Here is a 23,058-nt window from a genome sequence, read left to right on the forward strand (position 1 = left end):
ATGATTCAACTTATATAACATTCTCAAAATGACAAAACTATACAGATGGGAAACAGTAATAGTTGCCAGGAGACAGAGCCAGTGGTAGGTGGGTGCAAATACAGGAGGTAACAGAAGTGGTTCTTTTTTTTTTTTTTAATGAATTTTTGGTGAGGAAGATTGGCCTTGAGCTAACCTCTGTTGCCAGTCCTCCCTTTTCTTTTTTTCTCTCCAAAGCCCCAGTGCATAGTTGTAAGTCACTCTAGCTCTTCCACATGGGATGCCACCACAGCATGGCTTGATGAGCAGTGCGTAGGTCTGTGCCGAAGATCCAAACTGGCGAACCCCGGGCCACTGAAGCAGAGCATGCGAACTTAACCACTTGGCCATGGGGCCAGCCCCACAGAAGTGGTTCTTATGTGGTGGTGGAACAGTTCTGTATCTTGACCGTGGTGGTGATTACACAATCTATACATGGGATAAAAGTGTGTAGAACTATACATTCACATAAATGAATTCAGCTTTAAGAATTCATGAATATTGAATAAAGTCTATAGTTAACAGTAATGTACTAGTGTCAGTTTTCTGATTTTGATACTATAGTATAGCTACGTGAGATGTTACCATTGGGGAAACTAGTTGAAGGGTATGTGAGATTATTTGAATGATTTTTGCAACATCCTGTGAGTAATAATTATTTTAAAATAAAAAACTTAAAAACAAATTTTGATCACTTGGGTGCTTCCAAAACACAGTTATGAGTTTGGTTGAGTTGATGTTATATGAAAGAACAGTAGAAGGGGGAACATGTTAGAGTAGTGACTTTGTGCCCTACACCATGGAGCACAAGATTATGCTCTGTTATCAAGTACTTTTGGTACCTTGGTTATTGGTGGGCCTACCCTCTCAGAATTTGGTTTTATAGCATTATATAAGTCATAGCACTGTAGCAAGTTTCCAGAATAAACATGGCAGTGTAGAAATAGTTTTGCATGAAAGCCAAAGAGAATATAGAAAGTGGAAAACAGCAAAGGAAAGCCAGTTATGGAACCAGTTGAAGTTTTATCTTCAAGAGCTGCAGATATTTCATAACATTGGGGTAAATTCAGAAAGTGATATTTCTAGATAGTCTTGTTGGGAGGCATCAATCCTCAAGATACATTGCTCTAGCATTGCTTCTTTAAGGAATGGCGAAAAAAATTGATGGATCAAGATCGCATGAATCTAGGCAATAAATGATACTGGCTGTGTAAGCCTGCCTTTGAGAAACCCCGTTGTTCTTAAGGTTGTTTATACTTAACACTCCTGTGAGTCAAAGAGGGAAAAATGTAATAGGTTGTATTTATAACTGTTATTGTTACTAGCTTGTAACCAAGGGAGGGTATATGAAAGTTGTGAATTTCTGTCTTCACCAAAGCCTGGCTCTCTAATAAGGAGTCTTGGCTCTACTAGAACCTCGGAGTGGACAATGTATAGTTGGTCTGAACTGCTTTAGAAGAGGGGATGTTGCTCTTAAGAGGCATTTTGAACCAGACCTGTCGTATTGCTTTCCCAGACATGGACGGTTTTCTCAGCTTTATTTCTAGAGTTGTCGTATGTCCATGTTAGAGTGGATAAATTGATGCACTGAAAGGATATATCTGAAAGGTCATGTATTTATCCTCTTAATTTTATTGCAGAAAAATCACGATGCAATTGGCTTTTGTCAGAAACACAGCCCATTTTACTCCTTCTCCAGAGCAGCTATAAGAAAAATAGCCTCTTGCTCATAGAAGCACGAATTGCAGCCTATGTTGACTTTACTCGAAAAGCTTTCCCTGCAAACTGGTCCTAGCCTTCTATATTTATCATTATCCTCATCATCAAGAGCTTCCTTATTATTGCTTTAGCCATCAGCACCTCCCTAAAATACTGTCTCTGAAGTCCCAATCCCAGCTTATTCATAGGTTATCAGAATCTTGCCTTGCTTACTTTAAATTCTACTGATTTTTAGGTTTCACACTCCTGAAGTTGAAGTGTAACCCCCTTCCCAAATGAGTTCTTGGTCATCCTATTACTCAGACTGAGAATTGCTTTATGATTCTCTGCCTTTGGGGCGTATGCCTTATTTGTGGAACCAGTGACAATAATGGTACTGTAAAAGATGACACTCAGCTGACATACCCTCAGGATTTAAAATCCCAGTTTATAGCCTGTGTTTACATTCTGAAATTGCAGCAGCATTTTTGTGACACCATATATATTTAAATCCAACTTCTTCAGTCTTTCAGACTTTCATATGCTAGGACTAAACATTACCACCTTACACACTGACAGTGGAGAATATTAATACATGCAAGGTACAGAAGCTGGAGAACAAAGAATGCTTTTGGTTCAACAATGTAGCCTAATAGGGCTTTGTATAGCTGGTTTTACTCATAAAGTATAAAGATATTTACTCATTTTCAGAGTTGTTATGAAAGAATACATAGAATAGCAAGAAGCTTCTGTTTTTTACTGTTTTATTCAAGTCAGGAAGTGCTCTGATGTGCATTCAGGTTTGATGTTCTGTAATTTCAGTATTGTTTGTCATGTGATTTTTTCCAACAAAGTAAGAAATCAGCTCTACAGCCACAGTACTTCCTCTTATTAAGCAGATGAGTTTTCAGTTTGCAAGGGCATCCGCCTTTCAAATTTTGTTTTTCACAGCCTCTTCCAAGAAATGCTGATATCAGCAGTATATACTTAGAACATAGACAGGAAATAAGTTTTCTATTAACTTTTATCTTGCCTCATGTTAGCTTTTGAAGAGAAACTCTCTGGCCCTGAAATCTGAACTTAAATGGCAGATAAAAGATGAGTATATGCTCAGCTATATACTTAGGGTATTATTTTTAGATTATAGAAGTTACTTTTAAAAAATTATTTGGATACAAGAAACTTACACATTCTGCAAATATATTTAAAAATTTACATTTAATGTGATGGCTAAGAACATTAACTTACTTTGTTATCATGTAGCCAGCTGTAGCACTGTGGTTCCTTCTTTTTGCCTCAGAGACAACCTTAAAGTTGGTTACATGTTTCCACACTCAAGATGCCATGAGCAGTGAAGCCAGTCTTAACATTCAGTGTGTCACAAGATGTAGAGTCCCATTTTTCTGTATATTATGCACACTTGGACTTCTATTTCCATTTTAGGCTCAGCTGATATAGAAAGTAGCTGAGATGTCAGGAGCAGATTCATGATACTCACCAGTATATCACTTCTAACCCCTCATATCATCACTGCTACTTGAAATTGTGGAATCAGTGCTGGAGATAAAGTTAAATGTGACCAAATAACAACTTGACAAAGCTATTGCAAGACTCATCCTGCAATATCTTGCTTGAAAAAAGATCCAAAGGATCTAAATAAATGTTATTTGAAAAATAGATGCCAACTTTTCAAACCATATGAAATAAAAATTGACTTTATCAGTATGGAATTAATCTTAAAATTTTGTTTGAAAATTGCTAATTTTTAGAAACTGTGCTTTTAAAAAAGTTGAAATCCATTACTCTTTAATACTTCCAATTATTCATTTTGAGACATCTTGGCCAAATTAAATTTAGATACAGGAAGAGACCTATCTTTTGAAGAATTAATTGGTAATAGAGCAGAGAAGTCAATAGTTCAAAACAACAACTTACTATTAAAATTTCAAAACTTTTTGGTTATTAAAAGACAGTCACATCCACATGTCTTCTAAACCTTAATGACAAAGTTCAGGGAAGCAGGGGAAATTTTGTAGAGTGGGGACAAGAAAACTAGAATCCTAAGACGAGAGACAAGTGAGGAAATAAACAGCAGCCACAGATGAAGTAAATTAAAGAACTGAGCCCTGCTGCCCAGCTCTTGTGTAGAAAGTTACTATAGATATTTAGGATTTAGGAACTGAGCATGTTAAGGAACAGGATGTATTTTGAAACAGTCTTCTCTAGTAGAATAATGCCTAACATATAAGAAAGAAACAATTAAGTTATATCCCTCCATTATATTTTTAGAAATGAGATAGTGTAGTATGAAAAAATCCCTGATTGGAGACCTGAGTTTCCATCCTGTCACTGCTACTTAATTCTGAGATTTTGGGCAGATCACTTAACCTGTCTGAGTTTCCTTATCTTGAAGATAAATTAAAACCACCTACCCAAGGGACTGTTAAAGATAAAATAAGATCATGTATGTAAAGTTAAAACAGTTAATTATTCTTGCTGCTTTTGGCTGGATTGAGCAGAAAGATCCTGTGGGCAGAACATTGCCATTAAGTCTATTTAGCTTCTAGGATATACTGATTTTTTGTAACCTTAGTAAATATGTGAATTTAATAATGAAAGAAGAAATTAAAACTTTTTAGTTTAGTTTTAGTTTAAAGTTGTGATTTAAAATCGACAAAATCAACAATGCAGTAAGAAATTGGCAAATTCAGTTCATCTTATTATTTTAGTTTGAGGAACAAGACTACACCAATTCTAATGTTTTGAATTTCTTTTCTTTTTTTTAAGAGAAGAGAACGGACAGCAATGGTAGAGTATATTTTGTCAACCACAATACTCGTATTACACAATGGGAAGATCCCAGAAGTCAAGGGTAAGAACTTTCAGTTACTAGTGTATAGATAACCTCTTAAAGATTGTACCCTATTTCTGACTCAGTTATGAAAAAAAATCAAAGTTACATATTCTTTCCCAAAGGCCTTCAACATTAATCAACCATATACATTAAAAAGAGAAAAAATTGTTACTGTTACTTTCATATAATGGATTTGTGTTTCTTGAGAGTATGGGGGGAAAACCTCATTGGTATATGCAATTACACTTATATATTCAAAAATACCTATTTATTATTAGTAAGACCAGATTAGTAATTCTAAAGTGGATTTTGCAACCTGGGATCACTGGATAAAATTCAAGGAGTATATGACTTAGTGGGAAAACATACATATTCAATTTCACTAACCTTTACCTGAAATTGAGTGTTTCCTTCCATTATCATTGTAAGCTACAACCACATCATTCTGCAGTTGTAGATATCTGAAAATATTGTTTATACACTTCATTACAAGCACTTGCTAGTTAATATAGTAACAGAAACACATTATTATCAGTTGTCTTTTTAATGTTTTGATAACTGTATATATAATTGTTTTTCTTTGTAACATTATGTAATAGTGTATGTATTAGTTTGCTAGGGCTGCCTTACAAAGTACTACAAATTGGCTTAGAACAACAGACATTTGTCTCATAGTTCAGGAGACTAGAAGTCTGAGATGAAGATGTTTTCAGGGCTGTGCTCCCTCTGAAGGCACTAGGGAAGGATCTGTTCCAGGCCTCTCTCCTAACCTCTCTGGTAGTTCTTTGGCTTGTGACAGCAAAACTCCAGTCTTCACATGGCATTCTTGCTGTGTACATGTCTCAGTGTCCAAATTTCCCCTTTTTATAAGGACACCAGTCATATTGGATTAATGGCCCACTGTCATCATGATCTCATCTTAACTAATTATATCTGCAGTGACCCTAAAAGATCACATTCTGAGGTACTGAGGGTTAGGACTTCAACTTATGAATTTGCGGAAGTCACAATTTAGCCCATAACAATATGTAACAATATGTAATACGATGCAGGTGTCAGGCTGCCAGAGAGTTCCATTCTGTAAGGAATTGGGCAAGCCATAGAGCACAGAGAGCACAATCCACTAGATTGCCCTCACTTCAGACCAACTGGCTACAAATTCGAGGGTCCCCACAACCACTTTCAGATTTGATAACTCACCAGAGAGACTAGAATTCACTGAAACCCATTATCTTCACAGTCATGTGTATTATAGGGAAAGGGATACAAATTAGAAGCAAGAAATGTGTAGAGCAGTCTGAGAGGGTTCCAAATACACAGAATTGATGCAGAACAGTATGCATGGAGTATTGCCAGTCTCTGGTATGCAGAATTTTTATTGGGACTCCATCATGTACTGCCTGTGTGGCTAACCTTTAGTCTCCAGCCCTTCCCCAGAGTTGGGGCTAATACCTTTAGTTTCCAGTTACTCCAGAAGTCAGAACTGATAGAGCAGGTCCCAAGCCTCCATCATAAATCACATTGTTGACTGTTTGGTATTCAAAGCCCCCAAGCAAACATGGATACTCCTGACAGGCAGGACATTCTAGAAGCCTAATGATCACCTCCCAGGAACCAAGGGCAAAGGCCAAACTTCTCTTCAGGTATGACTAATTCTTCACATATTTCATGGCTCAGAGTTTTAAGAACCTCTCTTCTAACGATATGCTTTAAATTTAAAATCTGTTTCTGGATACCAACACATCACAACATTTTTTATGGAGTTATGGTATCTAACTTAAATATATTCAATTTCCCAAAAAGGAAGAGTTAAGAATTTCAAAAGTAGTATTTCTAAGGCCTCTTTAAAATTCTATCTCTAAGGATAGAATAGACCATGTTACCTTTCTGTAATTTACTCCCATTTTTTTTGTTCCCCTGTGAACTTTAAAGTTTCAGAGTTAAAATTAGAATCGTATTTTAATAAATAATACAAATGACCCAGTTCTATCCAATTTGTTTTGTTTTCAAGAAAACAACTTGTTACTGAGCCTGTCTTGCAAATATAATTACAACAAATGAGAAGTGTTATCTTTTAAAAACTTTTGGTAGCATATTTTATCCAACATTTGTATTCAGTTCTGTGAATACAGTGAAATGTTCTTAACCTTTTGACATAGTTTATAAATACTGTTTTATGCAATGGTTCTCAGCCTTTTGTTTTTCTGAAGTACACTTGAGGAAAATGACATTCCTGTCAGCAATGGTGGCTCTCTAAAACAGTGAACTTAAATGCCTCCAACGATACTCTTTCTTCCTTTTGAACATTTCCATTGTTCTCTCTCTCTCTCTTACCAAACTCACCGAATGAGAAAATTAAGGCTGTAGAATAGGGAAAATGAACTGGCAAATATGGATAAAACTAAAAAGACTGGCTGTCATGGCAGAATACACAAACAAAAATTGCAAAGGAGTGTTCAATAGTTCTGTACTCGTTGTAGTGTAACATTTTGAAATGTAAAAATAAATTTCTTAGGTTCATGAGTAAGCAGTTTTGAAATTTATGCATGCCTCAATTAATATGTAACAGATTAAAATTAGTTCCTTTATGTTAGTCACTACTGCCTTAAAATCTAGTTCTTGTTTTAAAATTCATGTAATATTTGTAGAGTGGGAAGTTATTGCCAGACACACATGGTGAAATTCTTGGTAAATGCTGTGCTAGCATTATGAAGGAAGTACTTTGAGGGACCTGAGGAGAATGATCAGTATATAGTAGGAGGAGTAATAATAATTACAGTTTGAGGGCTTACTATGTGCTAAGCTTTTTACTTGTGTTCTCTCATTTATTCCTCATATAGTTTTATTACCTAGACATTGTTATCTCTATTTTATAGGCAAAGAAACACGTTTAGAGAGATAAAACAAGGTCTAAAATAGGTATTAAAGAAGTGAGTATGAATATTTCATAAAGAACATTTGAGTTGCCTTAACAGAGGAATAATAGAGATTCTGGACAAGGGGAGAATCTTCACTTGAAGGTGTGGCAGATCATATCTTGTTTAGGGAAATGGTGAATAGCCATACACTATGAAGTCACAGGGTTCATGGAAGGGAGTTGGAGGTAGAGTGCAGAGATAAATCTGAAAGGGAACATTGAGGGTGGAGTATAGAGGCAGAGTGAGTGCCTGGTGGAGGAGTTTAGATCTTACCATTGGTAGTGGTGAGCAGTGTTATCACTTTAAGGAAAGAATTTGATCAGATCACTATTTTAGTACTCTATCAGCAATATGAAATATCAGAGTGTAGGACTAGAGTGATACTAGATGCAGGAAAACCAGTTAAGTGGCTGTTGTGAAAGTTCAGAAGAGAGCTGAATAAAGCCAGAATAAGGATGGTGCTGGTGACTGAGAACACTGAAGAACATGAAGACTTCTAAGGCAGAATGGGCAGAACTTGGTTAACATAAGATGTTTAGATGTGTTATTACGTAGATGAGGAATACAGGCCAAGTAGATGGGAGAAGACTTGAGTGGTGGTTGATGGACCTGTTGGGGTTTTTTTAAAGATTTTATTTTTCCTTTTTCTCCCCAAACGCCCCCGGTGCATAGTTGTATGTTTTTAGTTGTGGATCCTTCTAGTTGTGGCACGTGGGATGCCACCTCAGCATGACCTGACAAGTGGTGCCATGTCCGTGCCCAGGATCCAAACCGGCAAAACCCTGGGCCGCCGTAGCAGAGCATGTGAACTTAACCACTCGGCCATGGGACTGGCCCCCTGTTGACATGTTTAACATGCTTGTAGGATATCTAGATAGAGAGGTCTAGTAAACAACTGGAAATACTAAATTTAAATGGTTTCCTAGAAAATTTCTGCTGCGTTTATGGGTATTTTTAATTTCTGTACTTGGCAAATAAGCAACTCTTTAACATTTTTTTATTTGTTTATATTTTTTCTTATGTTTTATAGTCAACTAAATGAAAAGCCCTTACCTGAAGGCTGGGAAATGAGATTCACAGTGGATGGAATTCCATATTTTGTGGACCACAATAGAAGAACAACCACCTATATAGATCCCCGCACTGGAAAATCTGCCCTGTAAGTTTTCTAAACATTGTAGATTAAAAGTAAAACTGGGGGCCGGCCCGGTGGTATGGAGGTTAACTTTGCACGTTCCGCTTCGGTGGCTTGGGGTTCACTGGTTCAGATTCCGGGTGTGGGCTTACACACCACTTGTCAAGCCATGCTGTGGCAGGCATCCCACATAAAATAGAGGAAGATGGGCACAGATGTTAGCTCAGGGCTAATTTTCCTCAAAAAAAATTTAAAAAGTAAAACTGATTCCTAAAATCTTAACATAAAGATATGAATTAGCAAGGAGTGCAATTCTTACTATTTCTTGAGTTGGCTTGCCCATAGGTCTCTGTTCACTAAATATTTTACATTTCCATTACCTTTTTGAATATTTTCTCCTAGAGACTTTTCATATTTGTTACCATCTGTTCACATAGCACTAATTGAGACTATTTAGAAATTATCAGTGCAGTACTGCCCACTAATCCCTGATTTCTGATACCTGCTTTCTTTCATTTCCTTTACTTAACTTAAAAGCTCCCATGACTTTTTCTTTTCTGTTTTTGAAAGTAACTTTGTGTTTTGTGGATTAGCTTAATGTTTTGTTTAGGATTTTTTTTATAGTGGTAAAATATACATAACAAACTTTATCATTTTAACCATTTGTACAGTTCAGTGGCATTAAGTACATTCCCACTGTTGTGCAACGATCACCACCATCCATCTCCAGAACTTTAACATCCCATACTGAAACTCTGTACCCATCAAACAATAACTCTCCAATCCCCCTTCTCCTCCCAGCCACTGATAATTACTGTTCTATTTTCTGTCTCTATGAATTTGACTACGCATGTAAGTGGAATCGTATAATATTTGTCCTTTGTGACTGGCGTATTTCACTTAGCATCATGTCTCCTAGGTTCATCCATGTTGTAACTTGTATCAGAATTTCATTCCTTTTCAAGGCTTAGTAATAGTCCATTGTGTATATATATTACATTTTGTTTATACGTCTGTTCATGGACATTTGGGTTGTTTCCGCCTTTTGGCTATTGTGAGTAATGCTGCTATGAACATGAGTGTACAAATATCTGTTCACATACTTGCTTTCAGTTCTTTTGTGTATACACTCAGAAGTGGAATTGCTGGATCGAATGGTAATTCTGTGTTTTCAGGCACTGCCATACTGTTTTCCACAGTGGGTACACTATTTTACGTTCCCACCAGCAGTGCACATGGTTTCCAGTTTTTCCACATCCACACCTACGGTTGTTGCTTTCTTTTTTGTTTTTGTTTTTATTGTGCCATCCTAATGGGTATGAAGTTACATCTCGTTGTGGTTTTTATTTGTATTCCTCTAATGATTCATGATGTTGAGCATCTTTTCATGTGCTTATTGACCATTTGTATATATTCTTTGAAGAAATGTCTATTCGAGTCCTTTGTCCATTTTTGAATTGGGTTGTTTTTTTTGTTGTTGAGTTTCAGAAGTTCTCTATATATTCTGGATATTAACCTCGTATCAGATATGTGATTTGTACATACTTTTCTCCCATTCTGTGTGTAGCCTAAGAGTTTTATAGCTTTAGTTCTTAACTTTTAGGTCTTGGATCTATTTTTAGTTAATTTTTGCAAATGGTGTTAGGTAAAGGTCCAACTTCATTATTTTCCAAGTGGATATCTAGTTTTCACAGCACCATTGGTTGAAAAGACTGTCCTTTCTGCGTTGGATGGTCTTGGTACCCTTGTCGAAAAATCATTTGACCATATATTTGAGAGTTTATTTCTGGGCTTTCTATTTTGATTGTTCTATATGTCTCTCTTTCTTCCAGTACCACAGTGTTTTGATTACTGTAGCTTTTACTAAATTTTGAAATCAGGAAATATGAATCCTCCAACTTTGTTCTCTTTCAAGATTGTTTTGGCTTTTCAGGGTCCCTTGAGATTCCATATGAATTTTAGGATGGATTTTTCTATATCTGCAAAAAAAGTCATTGGGATTTTGATAGGGATTACATTGAATCTGTACTTTGCTTCGGTTAGTATTGGCGTTTTAACAATATTAAGTTTTCTAACCCATGAACATAGGCTGTCTTTACATTTATACATTTATTTGTCTTTAATTTCTTTCAGCACTGTTTTCTAGTTTTCAGTGTGCAAGTCTACTCCCTTGGTTAAAAGTAAATCCTAATTTTGTTGTTGTTTTTGATGTTATTTGTAAATGGAATTATTTTCTTAATCCTTTTCAGATTGTTGATTATTTGTGTATAGAAATGCAACTGATTTTTGTGTGTTGTTTTGTATCCCACTTTGCTGAATTTACTTATTCTAACAGTTTTTTTGGTCGGGAATCTTTAGGGTTTTCTGTATATAAGATTATACCATCTTCAAACAGAGATAACTTTTACTTTTTTCTTTCCAATTTGTATGCCTTTTATTTCTTTTTCTTGCCTGGTTGCTCTGGCTAGAACTTCCAATACTATGTTGAACAGATGTAGTGAAAGCAGGCATCCTTGCCTTGTTTCCTGATCTTAGAGGGAAAGCTTTCATTCTTTGACCATTGAATGTGATGTGAGCTGTGGAATTTTCATATACGGCCTTTATTATGTTGAGGTAGTTTCCTTCTAGTCCTAGTTTGTTGCGTTTTTTTTTTTTTATCATAAAAGGATGTTGAATTTTGGCAAATTTTTTTTAATTTTTATTTTTTTTTTGAGGAAGATTAGCCCTGAGCTAACTACTGCCAATCCTCCTCTTTTTGCTGAGGAAGACTGGCCCTGAGCTAACATCCATGCCCATCTTCCTGTACTTTATACGTGGGATGCCTACCACAGCGTGGCTTTTGCCAAGCAGTGCCATGTCCTCACCTGGCATCTGAACTGATGAACCCCAGGCCGCCAAGAAGCAGAAGGTGCACACTTAACCGCTGCGTGACTGGGCCGGCCCTAATTTTGTGAAATTTTTTTGTGTCAATTGAGATGATCATGTGGTTTTTTTCCCCTTTGTTTTTAATGTGTAGTGTATTATATGACTTTTCATGTGTTGAACCATCCTTGCATTTCAAGATATAAATCCCACTTGGTCAAAAGAATTAAAATATTAATACTTTTAATATACTGCTGTATTCAATTTGCTAGTATTTTGTTGAGGATTCTTGCATCAGTGTTCATAAGAGATAGCGGTCTGTAATTTTCTTGTATTGTCTTTGTCTGGCTTTGATATCAGTGCAATGCTGGCCTCATTACTTTTTAATTTTATACTTTGCATATTAAAAGCGTTCATGTTTAAAGCAGAAACTAGGAATTCAGGGCAATTAGGTATTAATGTAATTAGAAATTATTTAGATATTGAAATAAATTATAAATAGGTACTGTCGTATCATTCATTTTAGTTACAGTTAAGGGTACATAATAACAGAAAACCCCAAAACAATAGTGGCTTATATAAAGCAGAAGGATATTTCTCTCCAACATTAAAAAATAGTCAAGTAGGGGCCAGCCCTGTGGCCTAGTGGTTAAATTTGGCATGCTGTGCTTTGGCAGCCCAGGTTCAGTTCTCAGTCGCAGACCTACACCATTCATTGGTGACCATGCTGTTGTGGCGACCCACACACAAAATATAGGAAGATTGGCAACAGATGTTAGCTTAGGGCAATGTTTCCTCATTTCCTCAGCAAAAAGAAAAAAGTCCAATGGGATTTGAACAGCAGACTACTGTATAATCATGGCTCAAAGAAGTCATGAGAAATTAGGAAATCTTTTGTACTTGATAATAAAAACACAACATATCACAATTTGTGGGGTTTAACAAAAGTAGTCTTTAGAGGAAAATGTATTGCTTTAAAGGACTAGATTAGAAAATAAGAAAGGTATAAAATCAATGATCCCTGCTTCCACCTTGAGAAACAAGAAAAAGAAAAGTTACTTAAACCCAAAATAAGCACAAGGAAGGAAATAAGCCTAAAAGCAGAAATCAGAGAAATGGAAATGAAACAACAGAGAAATCAAAGCTAGAAGTTGGATCTTTGAAAAAGATTAATAATATTGATAATCCCTAGTAAACCTGAGAGGGAAAAAAAGAAAACACAAATACTAATATGAAAGTAAAAGAAGGCTATCACTACATATCCTACACACATTAAAAGATAGTAAGGTGTATATTTTGAACAGCTTTATGCCAATGAATTTGACGTTTTAGATCAAATGGACAAATTTCTTGAAAAAGACAAGTCACAAAGGTGAACACAACAAGAAACGGGAAATCTAAATAGCCCTGTGTCTGGTAAAGAAATTGAATTCATAATTCAGCAATTTCCCATAAACAAAATTCTGGCCTAGATGGCCTCACTGGTAAATTTTATCAAAATTATAAGTAATAAATAATATCAATCCTGTTTAAATTCTTTTATCACATATGAGAGATGGGAACACTTCCCAACTCATTTTATGAGGCTCCTATAACCCTGATACAAAAATCAGACAAGAAAAGTAGAAGAAACTTATTGACTAATATTTCTATGAACATAGGTGTAAAAATCTTTAACAAAACAGTGGCAAATTAAATCCAAGATATGAAATGGATATTATACTATCATCATGTGGAGTTTATCCCAGGAATGCAAGATTGGTTTAATATACAAAAATCCATCAATGTAATTCACCATATTAACAGATTAAAGGCAATAAATCATGATCATTTCAAGAAAGCACTTGACAAGGGGTTGGCCTATTGGCGTAACAGTTAGGTTCTTGCAGTCCACTTTGGCAGCCGGGGTTTGCCAGTTCGGATCCTGGGCACAGACCTGTGCACTGCTTATCAGGCCATGCTATGGCAGGTGTCCCACATGTAAAGTAGAGGAAGATGGGCACAGATGTTAGCTCAGGGCCAATCTTCTTCAGCAAAAAGAGGAGGATTGGCAGTGGATGTTAGCTCAGGGCTAATCTTCCTCAAGAAAAGAAAGCACTTGACAAAATACAATGCGAGTTTATGATAAACTCTCAGCTACCTTGGAAACTTTCTTACCTGAAAAATAGTATTTATGAAAGACTTACAAACCAACATCAATACTTAACGATGAAATACCTCAAGAACAAGACAAGGATATCTACTGTCACTACTTCCTTTCAACATTGTATTGTTAGTCCGAAGAGATAAGAGAAAGAAATAAGAGATATATAGATTGGAAAGGAAGAAATAAAACTGTCTTTTTTTCCACACAGATAATATAGTTATATGTATAGAAAATCATATGGAATCTAGAAAAAACTACTAGAACTAGTAAGTGAATTTAACAGTGTTGCCAGAAACAGAATCAATTATATTTCTACTTTATACATTTAAAAAATGAAATTAAAAATAATCTAGAAGAAAAAGCACATAATTCAGTGATATGAAGTTCAGGGCTAGCTTGAAAGGCTTATGGTGGCATCCGTGATCTAGACTTCTTTCTTTCTGTCTACCAGCCCAGACCTCAAGGTCACATCATAGTTTGTGATAACTGATGAAACTTCAGCTATAATAGTCACACTTCAGGCTGGAATATGGAGGAAGAGCAAATTGGAAAGAGAAAAAAATCTCTTTTCAGCTATGTCAGCTCTCTATAAAAGAGCCTTCCTGGAAGTCCTATACAGCACTTCCACTTACAGCTCATTAGCCAGAGTTAAGTCACACAGCCACACTTTGAAATGTAATCTTTATCCAAGATAGCTGTCTGCCCAGGTAAATATCAAGTCTAATTTAAGAGAGAGAGAGAGAGACAGAGGGGGAGAGAAAGAGAGAATTGATTTGAGGCTAGACAACATTCTCAGATAAAACCTCCTTTACCCAGCCCTGTTAGACTGATTTGGTTTATATAAGAGAAAATCATACAACAATGGCTTTAAAAAGGCCAAATTTTATTTCTGTCTCTTCCTTAAAAATAGTCTTGGGAAATATATATTTTTTTAAAGTGGTATTAAGGAGTCTACTGTACTAGGATATTTTTCTATTTGACTGTAAAGTACTGAGGGGGTGTGGTATTTTGCTTTCCTTCAATATTTTATCTTACATGCAGCTGTATATGTCATATTAACATTCTTCCTTAGAGACAATGGACCCCAGATAGCCTATGTACGAGACTTCAAGGCAAAGGTTCAGTATTTCCGGTTCTGGTGTCAGGTTAGTATCAGGACTGTATTTCTGTACTCCCTTTCCTTTGTTTGTTGCTTATATTACACAGTCAGTGGTTGTGAAAATAACCCATAGAAAAACAGCTAAAATGGGAAGCATTGGAATCTCGCCTACTTTTAGGGCAAAGAAATAGATTTATCAGATAATTTGTGGCTTCAGTTGTCTAAAAGAATAATTTTCAAACCATTTGGATAAGAAAATATTGCTACTCTTTCTAATACCCATTACTTTCAAATTGCACAACTCTTCAAACAAATGAGTTAAAACATTTTCTGATGTATAAATTGTAACCAGCCTGTTTTATGTGGCATTTGATATAAATGACTTTGATAAATACATATATATATGTATCACTTTGATAGATACATACATATATATGATTATATTCAGAGTATTTTTCCCAGATGTGATCAAGTACTTTTGATGTATAAATATTTACTGAATTAATGATTTCTTTATGGGTAATAAATAAAATGAATGCACTAGTCACAGTGTTACTAAGATGAATATTTTTTAAATTTCAAACTCCTGTAATTAACTGGGCCTAGGCAGCAAAAAGAATTTGAATAAGCTTTTTGAAAATAAATTAAGTAAAGATTGAGTTGACTCATTAAGTAAGCACTGTGCATATAAAATCTTGTTTTCTTCTCTTTCTTATATTTCAAATTATCTATAATTGATCTTATATATCAAATGATCTATAATTATCATGAATGCTCACAAATGCATGGTTAAACATTATTGAATATAAATTCATATTCATAGTCCACTTGTTTCTGTAAGCAAAGATTAAAGTAAATAAAACTTTACTTTTTTGGTTTCTTGATAGGCCATTTTAATGGTGAGAGTTGACTTAAGTCATTCTTGTATTTCAGCAACTGACCATGCCACAGCACATAAAGATTACAGTGACAAGAAAAACATTGTTTGAGGATTCCTTTCAGCAGGTATTGTTTCATCCACTCAATAGTTTGCCTCCTGGCTGCCAATCTAAAACCACCTTTTGGTGCTGGCAGTTTAATCTAAATAGTTTGGAACTTTTTGAGTTGGAGTCCTTGAATTTTTAAGTCTAATCTCATGCCAGCTACCTTAGTACTTAAAATTTAGGAACGTGGAGATAGTTTTGTATGTGTACTTTTGTATGTGTGTATTTTGTGCTTTTGAAGTGTCAGAGTAACTTAAACTGATTAGTGAGTTTCAGGTTTCCATTTCTAAGCTAAGTGTTTGATTTGAAATAGATATTTAAGTAAGAAAATATGCTTTTGGTAGACAAGAGTCTAGAAATATCCATATGAACGTTGGATGGGTAGAAGAGGAGAGGGGAAGACTTTTATACTTCTGTATTACTTACATTTTTACAATGAGTATATGTTACTCCTATAATTAAAAAAAAATTATGTAGGAAAGAACGTAATTGGTCATTGGTGACAATATCTAAAACAAGATATGTTTTCAGAAATAGTCAACCAGTTTTTCTAGTTGTCCTCAGAACCTGAGTTAATTTACTGCTTACCTTTATTTTGCAACTTTATTTACCAATCAACTGCAACTAAATGTTAACTAATTTTGTTATAGGGAAGATTAAAATGACCAGTGAAAAAATGTCTTAAAATGAAAACATCCAGTTAGTCCTTGTTTTATTGTCTTTATTATAAAGTCCCTACAATAATTGTGGTAGCTACAGCTTCAAAAAGTGCCAAACTGAATGCAAAGGGAAAAGAGATTGTCTGAGATAGTTGACGTAGCTGGCTACTTGCTTTCAAAAACAGTTATGTTCGTTTCCTAATGGAACCTCAGTTATTAACATTGAAGGGAAAAGCCAGTTGGCATCCTGCTAAGTAGGAGCAGATAGCTTTTTAGCAGCAGAGCTTGACTAAGGCCATTTAGAGAATTATGAGTCATTCCCTTGATCTGATGTAAGCCTCCAAGGCCATTCCCCACCCTAGTCGTTACCTATTTCTAATTTTCATATTCATAACCACTGTGTAGTCACTGGTGGACCAGTTTCTTTGAACATAGCTTGCAAGTAGTAGTGCTGTGAAAAGATGCAAAACGTGATTAAATGTCCCTTTATCTTTTGACTTTGAAACCTAAAGGTTTTTGCAGAATGACAGACCAGATGGTACTAAAACAGTTGTTTAAAATTGTCATCTAGATTTGACATCCATCAAATAAGTGTGGAATAAAATCTTGAGAAAAATTTGATTGCTTTGAAGAGTGACAAATCTGATAGCAAAATTAGTATCAGATTTTCTTCATAACTGTTGGATAAAGTTGTTTTGGGTAGTAAGTGTTTTTGTTAACATAGCACAACTATTTATGGGAGAAATTGCAGGAGAAAAATTTGTTTTTTTTCCTTCATAGTAGACATTTGTTAAAGGATATTATTTAAAGATTTTTTTCCAGGGAACAGTGAATCCCCAGGTATCAGACACAGGGCAAAGGAACAACCAGAACTTCTTAAGGGAACAGTCTCAGTTTAGGGGGAACAGCAAGAGAGATCAGGGACGGCCTAGGGTTTCCAGAGCAAGCACAGCGACAAGGAATAGCCAGAGGGAACAAGAAACAAACAAACAAAAATTTTTAACCTGTAACGTCTCTCGTTTGCATTGCTATATATCTAGCCTATAGTATTTGTAGAATATTTTGTTGTAAGCATTGAATTTTTTATTATATCTGGGATTTTCTTGTTTGAGTGGGATATGAATTCATGAAAGTGATATACATGTTTGGTGGGAACTAAGAGAGCCCTGGCATAAGCAGGTTACTTACTGAGCCTCTCTGGATATTTAAATGTAAGAATTCAGTCTTACCATTTCATGAAATAGAGGCATTGTATGAACTTCTCTCTCATCAGGCCCTGTCGTTTTTTTCCTAAGAGTAATTAATATTTGTAATGTTCCACTGGCCCAATTTCAGGAAAGTAATTAAATAGTTTTACAAAGCAAGAACCCAAACGACCTATCCATTGTAGGTCAATAATGGTACTGTCCTTCAAATATGAAGATGATCTTATTAACCACTGTAGTAGGATGCAAAATTTGAGTAGTTTTTCCAGGTATTTATAGGTTTCAACTGAGAAATGAGTTTCCAAAGTTAAGTACATTCTCTCTGCAGCCACTGGTTTTCATTTCCAAGTTAGCCAAGTAGCTATTAAGTGTATCTTTTGGCTGTAAAACAAACACAAACCTACCCAAACAAAACCAAAACCAAACCAAAAAAAGGGATATAACCTCTAACTATGCTCACAATTAACTCTGCTCTAAGCAAGTGAGAGAACCAACTTTATGTCAATAGTAGGATTGTTTAAAAGAAAATTATATATGTATAAAGTATATAGAAATATAGATACGTATAATATATAAAATATTATGAAACTTTCATGTATTTTCTGTATGTTTGGTGTTGACTAGACAACAAACACCATTCTGTGTTATGGAGAATTTAAGTTACCTATAATGAAGGAGATTTCAAACCTGGAAGTGGTAGTTTGGTATTTCAACAACTGCTTTTACCAATTCTTTTACTTTATTGTTTTGTAGATAATGAGCTTCAGTCCCCAAGATCTGCGAAGACGTTTGTGGGTGATTTTTCCAGGAGAAGAAGGTTTAGATTATGGAGGTGTAGCAAGGTAGTGATAATATGAATACTCACAACTTAGTACCTTTCCTCCAAAGGTATCATTACACTTTGCTTGCAAGTATTATTTTCTCAATCTTATTATTTCAGGAAAATGAAATGTAGCAAATTATTGTACCTTTATTATGCTGCATCTACAGAATTTCAATAAACATTAATCCCACACTTTTTCTCTAAGGTTCTGCTAATTGGACTTCACCCACATCACTCGTTTAATCCTTAGGATAAACCTGTGAGATAGAATTTTACAGGTAATAATGAGGTTAAGACACATAACTAATTTAAAGAGCCTGGTTGCAAGCTTTGCATCATCAAACCAGAAGCCAGTATTTAATCCACCACCTAATGTCTGTTCCACAATGCATATAAGGCCCTACAGTGATCAGGTCATTTTCCCCATCACAGATTACTGATACGGATAATAGTCATTCATTTCCCAACTGCGATTAATATATCTGTTTGAGGATACAGAAGGCTGTATACAATAGGCGGTGAAATTTTTAATTCTGCTTTCTTAATATTGGAGCTTCTAATCAAACCCTAGAAGATAGACTCAAGCAAGAAATTGCTTTGCTTATTCCATAACAATATATCATATCAGGTTAAAAGTTTACATAGCAGTGGAAGTATGGAAAGGCAAGGACTTTGGAGTCAAGATGCATTTGAATCCTTTTTCTGCACTGAGTAGTACAAACTGGGGCAAATATCTTCATCTGTAAAATAAGAATAGTCATATCTGCTTTTCTAGGATTATTGTGAAGAGTCGAAATACTATTTATTCATGACTTAATTGAGACCCTGAGTCTTTGCATACTAATCAGTGGCTACGTTTTAGTAGGTTTTACTTATGTTGTATTTCAAAGTTCATATTTCAAAATGTATGAAGTAATCACAGGTAAATAATAAATATGTATAGAAACATTTAATTTTTTACAAGTTAAAGATAATTGAGGAAGAAGGAGTCATTCATTCTTAATTAGAAAATCAACTGGCAGTATTAAAGTATAAGCAGCATTACCACCAGAGGCCATGAACTAATAGGAAAAGAAATCACGGACACAGCTGAGATCACATGTACTGCTCCAGATGCTCTCTGCCTGCTGTTCTACCAGACCCACCCTTGTTACATAGTAACCATAATCTTATATTAATATTGGTTGGTGTTTTCACAGCATTTGAATTAGAGCTTCTCGGAGCATTTTTCTAATGAATGAGTAGCTTGAATTAAGTGTTTTATTGCCTCTGTGAAATTGGAAGGTTTTTCATATTTATCTAAGATTTAGGAGCAGTGGCACTCGATCAGGATCACTGTGGGGCTTAGTAATAGATGTAATAATATTAGATTCGTTTTAGCTGCTCTAACCTCATGGGTTAATAGTGAATTTTAAGCTTGCCTATGTATAGTATTTCATTGATTCTAAGACTACCATTTTCTTATTTTAATATCTATGAAATTGGGATTGTATCATAATTGGAAAAAATTTTGTCAGTGGTTCATCAAAGTCAATGATGTCTTAGATTCCTTGAAATATAATTATAAGCAGTGTGTAAATATCATCTCTATAAAATAGATATCAGTTTGAAAAGAAGCAGTAAAAATCCACATGGGATTAGAAAACTATCACCAGCTGAAGAGTGTAGATTCCTGAGAACTTTGTAGCACTGCTCTTTGATTTGTTGTCATGGTTACTTACAAGATTTTTTACCCTAAATTTTCTTTTGATTTCAGAGAATGGTTCTTTCTTTTGTCACATGAGGTGTTGAACCCAATGTATTGCCTGTTTGAATATGCAGGGAAGGATAACTACTGCTTGCAGATAAACCCAGCTTCTTACATCAATCCAGATCACCTGAAATATTTTCGTTTTATTGGCAGGTTTATTGCCATGGTAAGTGCAGGTGGGGAACTGTGTTTACTTCACTAATTCAGCAACACTAAAGCATTGTTTCTTTAACTTTCTCATTTGAAATTTTCTCATCACTGAGACATTTCTAAGATTGGGTTTGTTATATTTGCCCTTTTCCCAGAAATGTACCATAATAGATCATATGACCAGGGAGCCTTTTTTTAATGAAGAACTCATGTAACATTCTGAAATACGACTATTATAATAAAATTATCTTAAATGGTATTATTTTCTTCTTGCATAGGCTCTGTTCCATGGGAAATTCATTGACACAGGTTTTTCTTTGCCATTCTATAAGCGTATCTTGAACAAACCAGTTGGACTAAAGGATTTAGAATCTATTGATCCAGAATTTTACAATTCTCTCATCTGGGTTAAGTAAGTTTGTTTCCATTTAATTTATCAAAATATAGTCTATGTGCTTTCGTTATAGTATTGGTAACTTATCCAAACTGTAAGCATGTAATTGGTTTATTGAATTTAAATGGTCTATGTTAAACCTCTCTCATTATTCAGTATGATAAATCTTACAGAAATACACCCAAGATCTTAGGCAAAAATATGACAACTTTGGAGCATAATCTTCCAGTTTTCTTATTATTTTGATTTTGTAGTTTAATAGTAATTAAGAACGTAGTCCTTCAGTTAAAAACTTTTATATGATTGAATTAGTGTAACCAATAGTGTTAATTTCATTTGTGCAGAGAAAACAATATTGAGGAATGTGGTTTGGAAATGTACTTCTCTGTTGATAAAGAAATTTTAGGTGAAATCAAGAGTCATGATTTGAAACCCAATGGCGGCAATATTCTTGTAACAGAAGAAAATAAAGAGGAATATATCAGGTGAGAGAGAATGCTCCTTTTGACATAGTTTAGCCTTTCTGTTGGACTACAGCATGTTGATAATCACCTAGTAATACTAGTGGATAGTATTTAAAAAAAAAATTGCCTTCTTACTAATTACTATAAAAACTGATTATGTATTAATAAGGGCATGATTGATCACTTTCTACCTTATAAGTGTGTTGAGGAACAGGGAAAATGCTTTGGGAAGTCAAAGGAGGGAGACATCGTTTCATCTAGTTGTAATCATGGAGTAAGTAGCTGATAATATTTAAGTTGAGCTTTGAAGGTTGGGGAGAATTCAGTTGTGCAGAAATGAGAGCAAGAGTTTTAAGCAGAAATATGGAGACTGGAAAACACAAGTCACAAATAGTAAATAGGGAAGAGTAGCCATGGTGTATGGTGCTGTGTTGTCAGGCAGCACAGAGTTGATATCCTGTTCTGCCGTGTCCTGCGTTACAGAAGCCAAAGAACATGGGGAATCTTTAGAAGATGTGGAGGCTAATAAGTTATAATAACCCTAAAGAGAACAGTTAGAACTACAGTCAAGTGGTTGATGTAGAAGCCAGATTACAATAAATTAAGGACTAAATTCAGTAGACAGTCAATCTAAATTTCTCTTTCAACAAGTCTGGCAACAAAACAGTGAGAGGTGGGATAGATTCTTGTGGAGGCAGCAGGATGGAGGGACTATCCTACAGGTTATTTCAAACTAAATCTTACAAACAATTAGTCTAGTGGGTGCTAATGGGTTTTATACCCTCTTTCTGGTATGTTTTCAATTTTACCAGAATTTTAAAAGTTTATCAAGTGATGGAAAAAAATTTCTCTTATACGGAACTTTCACTTTCTATGCAAAAGTGGGAGTTTTAAGGGTAGAAGTAGTGCTAGATCACTCTTTTAAATACCAGTTCTATAACTACTATGCCATGTAACACCATGTCATTGAAAAGAAAAATTTATATGCAGATCTTTTTCATGGGGAATATTGTAAGATCAGGTAAAATATAAGTATTTTTTAATGTACTTTTTTAAAATGATGGTTTGTAGTGTACCTCTGTTATGTTTTGCATTGGTTCATACTTTTAGTCTCAGGAGTTAGTAGTTCATTCACATATTCTCAACACCAATTCTGTCAGATCAGGGTGAGATTTCACTATCTGCTGCTTCTTGAGTTCCAGTTTCTGGGTCTCTTGCCTGCTTTTCTATTTTTACCTCTTAGTAATATAGCTGCTCCAGCTTTCTTGTGATTAGTATTTCCATGGTATATCTTCCTCTATCCTTTACTTTCAGTCCTGTGTCTTTGTATTTAAAGTGTGTTTCTTATAAGCAGCATAGTCTTGGATCTTATTATTTTTATCCAGTCTGATAATCTTTACTTTTTAATTGCAGTGTTTAGTACATTTACATTTAATATTATTACTGATATGGTAGGACCTAAGTCTGTCACCTTATTTGTTTCTTATTTTTCCCAATTTCCTTTGTTCCTCCTTTCCTGCATTCTTTTGAATTAAAAGAGTGATTTTTAGTCTTCTTTTTTTAATCTCTTCTAGGTTTTTTTTAGCTATACCTCTTTAATTTCTTTAGTGACTGCTCTAATGATTATAATTGTATGCATCCTTAACTTATCGCTTATAGTTAATATATTAATGTTATATAATATAATATTCTACTACTTATACAATATAAGAAGCTCATAATAGCATAATTCCATTTATCTCTCTTCAGCCATTTCTGCTATTAATGTCATTTTATTTCTTATCTTATAAGCCACATAATACCTTATTATTATTCTTGCTTCAAGCAATTGATAGATTTATAAAGAAATTAAGAAAAAGAAAAAATAGTCTTTAATATTTATTCGCATTACCATTTCTGG

At 34.8% G+C, this 23,058-nt stretch overlaps 1 protein-coding gene across 4 annotated transcripts in view; it reads left to right on the forward strand.

Annotated features, from left to right (window-relative positions):
* Window positions 1–23,058, forward strand: part of ITCH (itchy E3 ubiquitin protein ligase) — a 124,212-nt gene that overhangs the window by 79,764 nt on the left and 21,390 nt on the right. For all 4 annotated transcript variants that reach the window (XM_046678859.1, XM_046678858.1, XM_046678861.1 and 1 more), the window contains 8 exons: window positions 4,504–4,588; window positions 8,519–8,647; window positions 14,704–14,776; window positions 15,664–15,735; window positions 18,331–18,419; window positions 20,157–20,316; window positions 20,579–20,712; window positions 21,039–21,179. In XM_046678859.1, coding sequence (XP_046534815.1) covers window positions 4,504–4,588; window positions 8,519–8,647; window positions 14,704–14,776; window positions 15,664–15,735; window positions 18,331–18,419; window positions 20,157–20,316; window positions 20,579–20,712; window positions 21,039–21,179 — 883 coding nt within the window. The remainder of the gene's footprint in view (window positions 1–4,503; window positions 4,589–8,518; window positions 8,648–14,703; window positions 14,777–15,663; window positions 15,736–18,330; window positions 18,420–20,156; window positions 20,317–20,578; window positions 20,713–21,038; window positions 21,180–23,058) is intronic.

The sequence above is a fragment of the Equus quagga genome, chromosome 12, assembly GCF_021613505.1.
Source record: "Equus quagga isolate Etosha38 chromosome 12, UCLA_HA_Equagga_1.0, whole genome shotgun sequence".
NCBI classification, from domain to species: Eukaryota; Metazoa; Chordata; class Mammalia; order Perissodactyla; family Equidae; genus Equus; species Equus quagga.